We start from the raw sequence: 1366 nt of genomic DNA on the forward strand, positions 1-1366 counted from the left end.
TGCAGAGTGGCACAGCACGGCACAGCACCATGCAGAGTGGCACAGCCTGGCATGGCACACCACTGGCTCACCTTGGCGGTCACACTCGTAACAAGCCTGGCACTCGGTGAAGGTGTTGGGCTGGGCGCGGAAGGTGCCGGGGGGGCAGGGGGTACAGGCACTATCGTTGCTGTGGTTTGAGCAGGGTCTGCTCAGGAACGTCCCTGGGAGAACAGTGGGGTAACAGGGAGCACATGCCCAGGGGTGCCAAAGCGCACTGTACCATGCCAGGACGTACTGCCTGGCTGGCTCTTACCTGCAGGACACTGCTTGCAGCACTGGTGAGCCCTCTCAATCCAGTTCATGCCAGCAGGGCAGGGGTGTCTGGTGGTGACCCTCCGTGGGCGGCTGGGTGGTCGCACAGGGACCCAATGCCCCAGGAGCCCGGTGCAATTCTGGCACCCCAGGGGTGGTGATTCACTTGCTGCCAGCCACAGCGTTGCCAGAATCACCTGTGGGCAGGAAGAGGGCAGGGTTGCAGGCAGCTGGGTGTCCAGGAGCCATGCATCAGGTCCTCACTGTTCTGGCTCTCCGAGTTGGAGCCGAGCCCAGCTCAGTGCTATGTGGACCCTGGTGCCTGTGCTGGGCAGGATGGCTGGAGCCACAGCCCTATGTTCAGGAGCTATGTGGGTGCATGACCCCAGAGCCAGGGATGTCCCACAGCAGCCCCTGCACCGTGCTTCCCCTGCCACACCCAAGCAAGCGGCTTCCTGCGGGCCCTGTGGCCACCGTGCCACCCACTGTACCCAGGGGCCACTGTTGGGTGTCCCTTGTGTGTTCTGAAAAGGGTGCCACGAGGCTGGCCAGCAGGGCCAGGGAGGGGGAGCTTCAACCACCCGCCACCACCATGTCCCCCCACCTCCAGGGACAGGGATGAGGGATTCAGGCACATGGGCCAGCAGCAGTGCTGGTGTTCCTGCCTTTGAGGAAGGCAGCCAGGAGAGGCTCCAGCAGCCGGGTGCGGGAGGGTTAACATTGCTGGCATTGACTTCCCTGGCGTTTATCTGCCTCGCAGAGCAGGCGATTTCCTCCCCGAGAGGAAGCCTTGCCTGCTCATGCTCTCCTCGATGCTATCGCTCCTCGTACGTGTGTCCCAAACTAGGTCATTACCACCCCCCTCCCCCCGGTGCTGCACCCTGGGGAGCCCCGCTCCCGGATGGCCGTAGCAAGGGGGTGCCCACGCCAGCATCCCCACCCCGGGGAGGGCCGCGGCGCCGGCAGCGTGGGCAGGGAGCCAGGGGATTCCTCGCCAGGGGCTGGATTTCCCAGCTGCGATGGCCCCGATTACAGCAGCTGAATCATTTTCTATAAAACTCGCCGCCACCCG

The 1366-nt window shown here is 64.1% G+C and overlaps 1 protein-coding gene across 1 annotated transcript in view; it reads right to left on the bottom strand.

The window, feature by feature from the left end:
- The window catches only part of TNFRSF25 (tumor necrosis factor receptor superfamily, member 25), a 3203-nt gene that overhangs the window by 1276 nt on the left and 561 nt on the right, over positions 1 to 1366 (bottom strand). Inside the window, exons 2-3 of the mRNA XM_010005302.1 lie at positions 296 to 491; positions 72 to 203 (exon numbers count right to left, since the gene is read on the bottom strand). Coding sequence (XP_010003604.1) covers positions 72 to 203; positions 296 to 491 — 328 coding nt within the window. The remainder of the gene's footprint in view (positions 1 to 71; positions 204 to 295; positions 492 to 1366) is intronic.

The sequence above is a fragment of the Chaetura pelagica genome, unplaced genomic scaffold (assembly GCF_000747805.2).
Source record: "Chaetura pelagica isolate M959 unplaced genomic scaffold, ChaPel_1.0 scaffold159, whole genome shotgun sequence".
NCBI lineage: Eukaryota > Metazoa > Chordata > Aves > Apodiformes > Apodidae > Chaetura > Chaetura pelagica.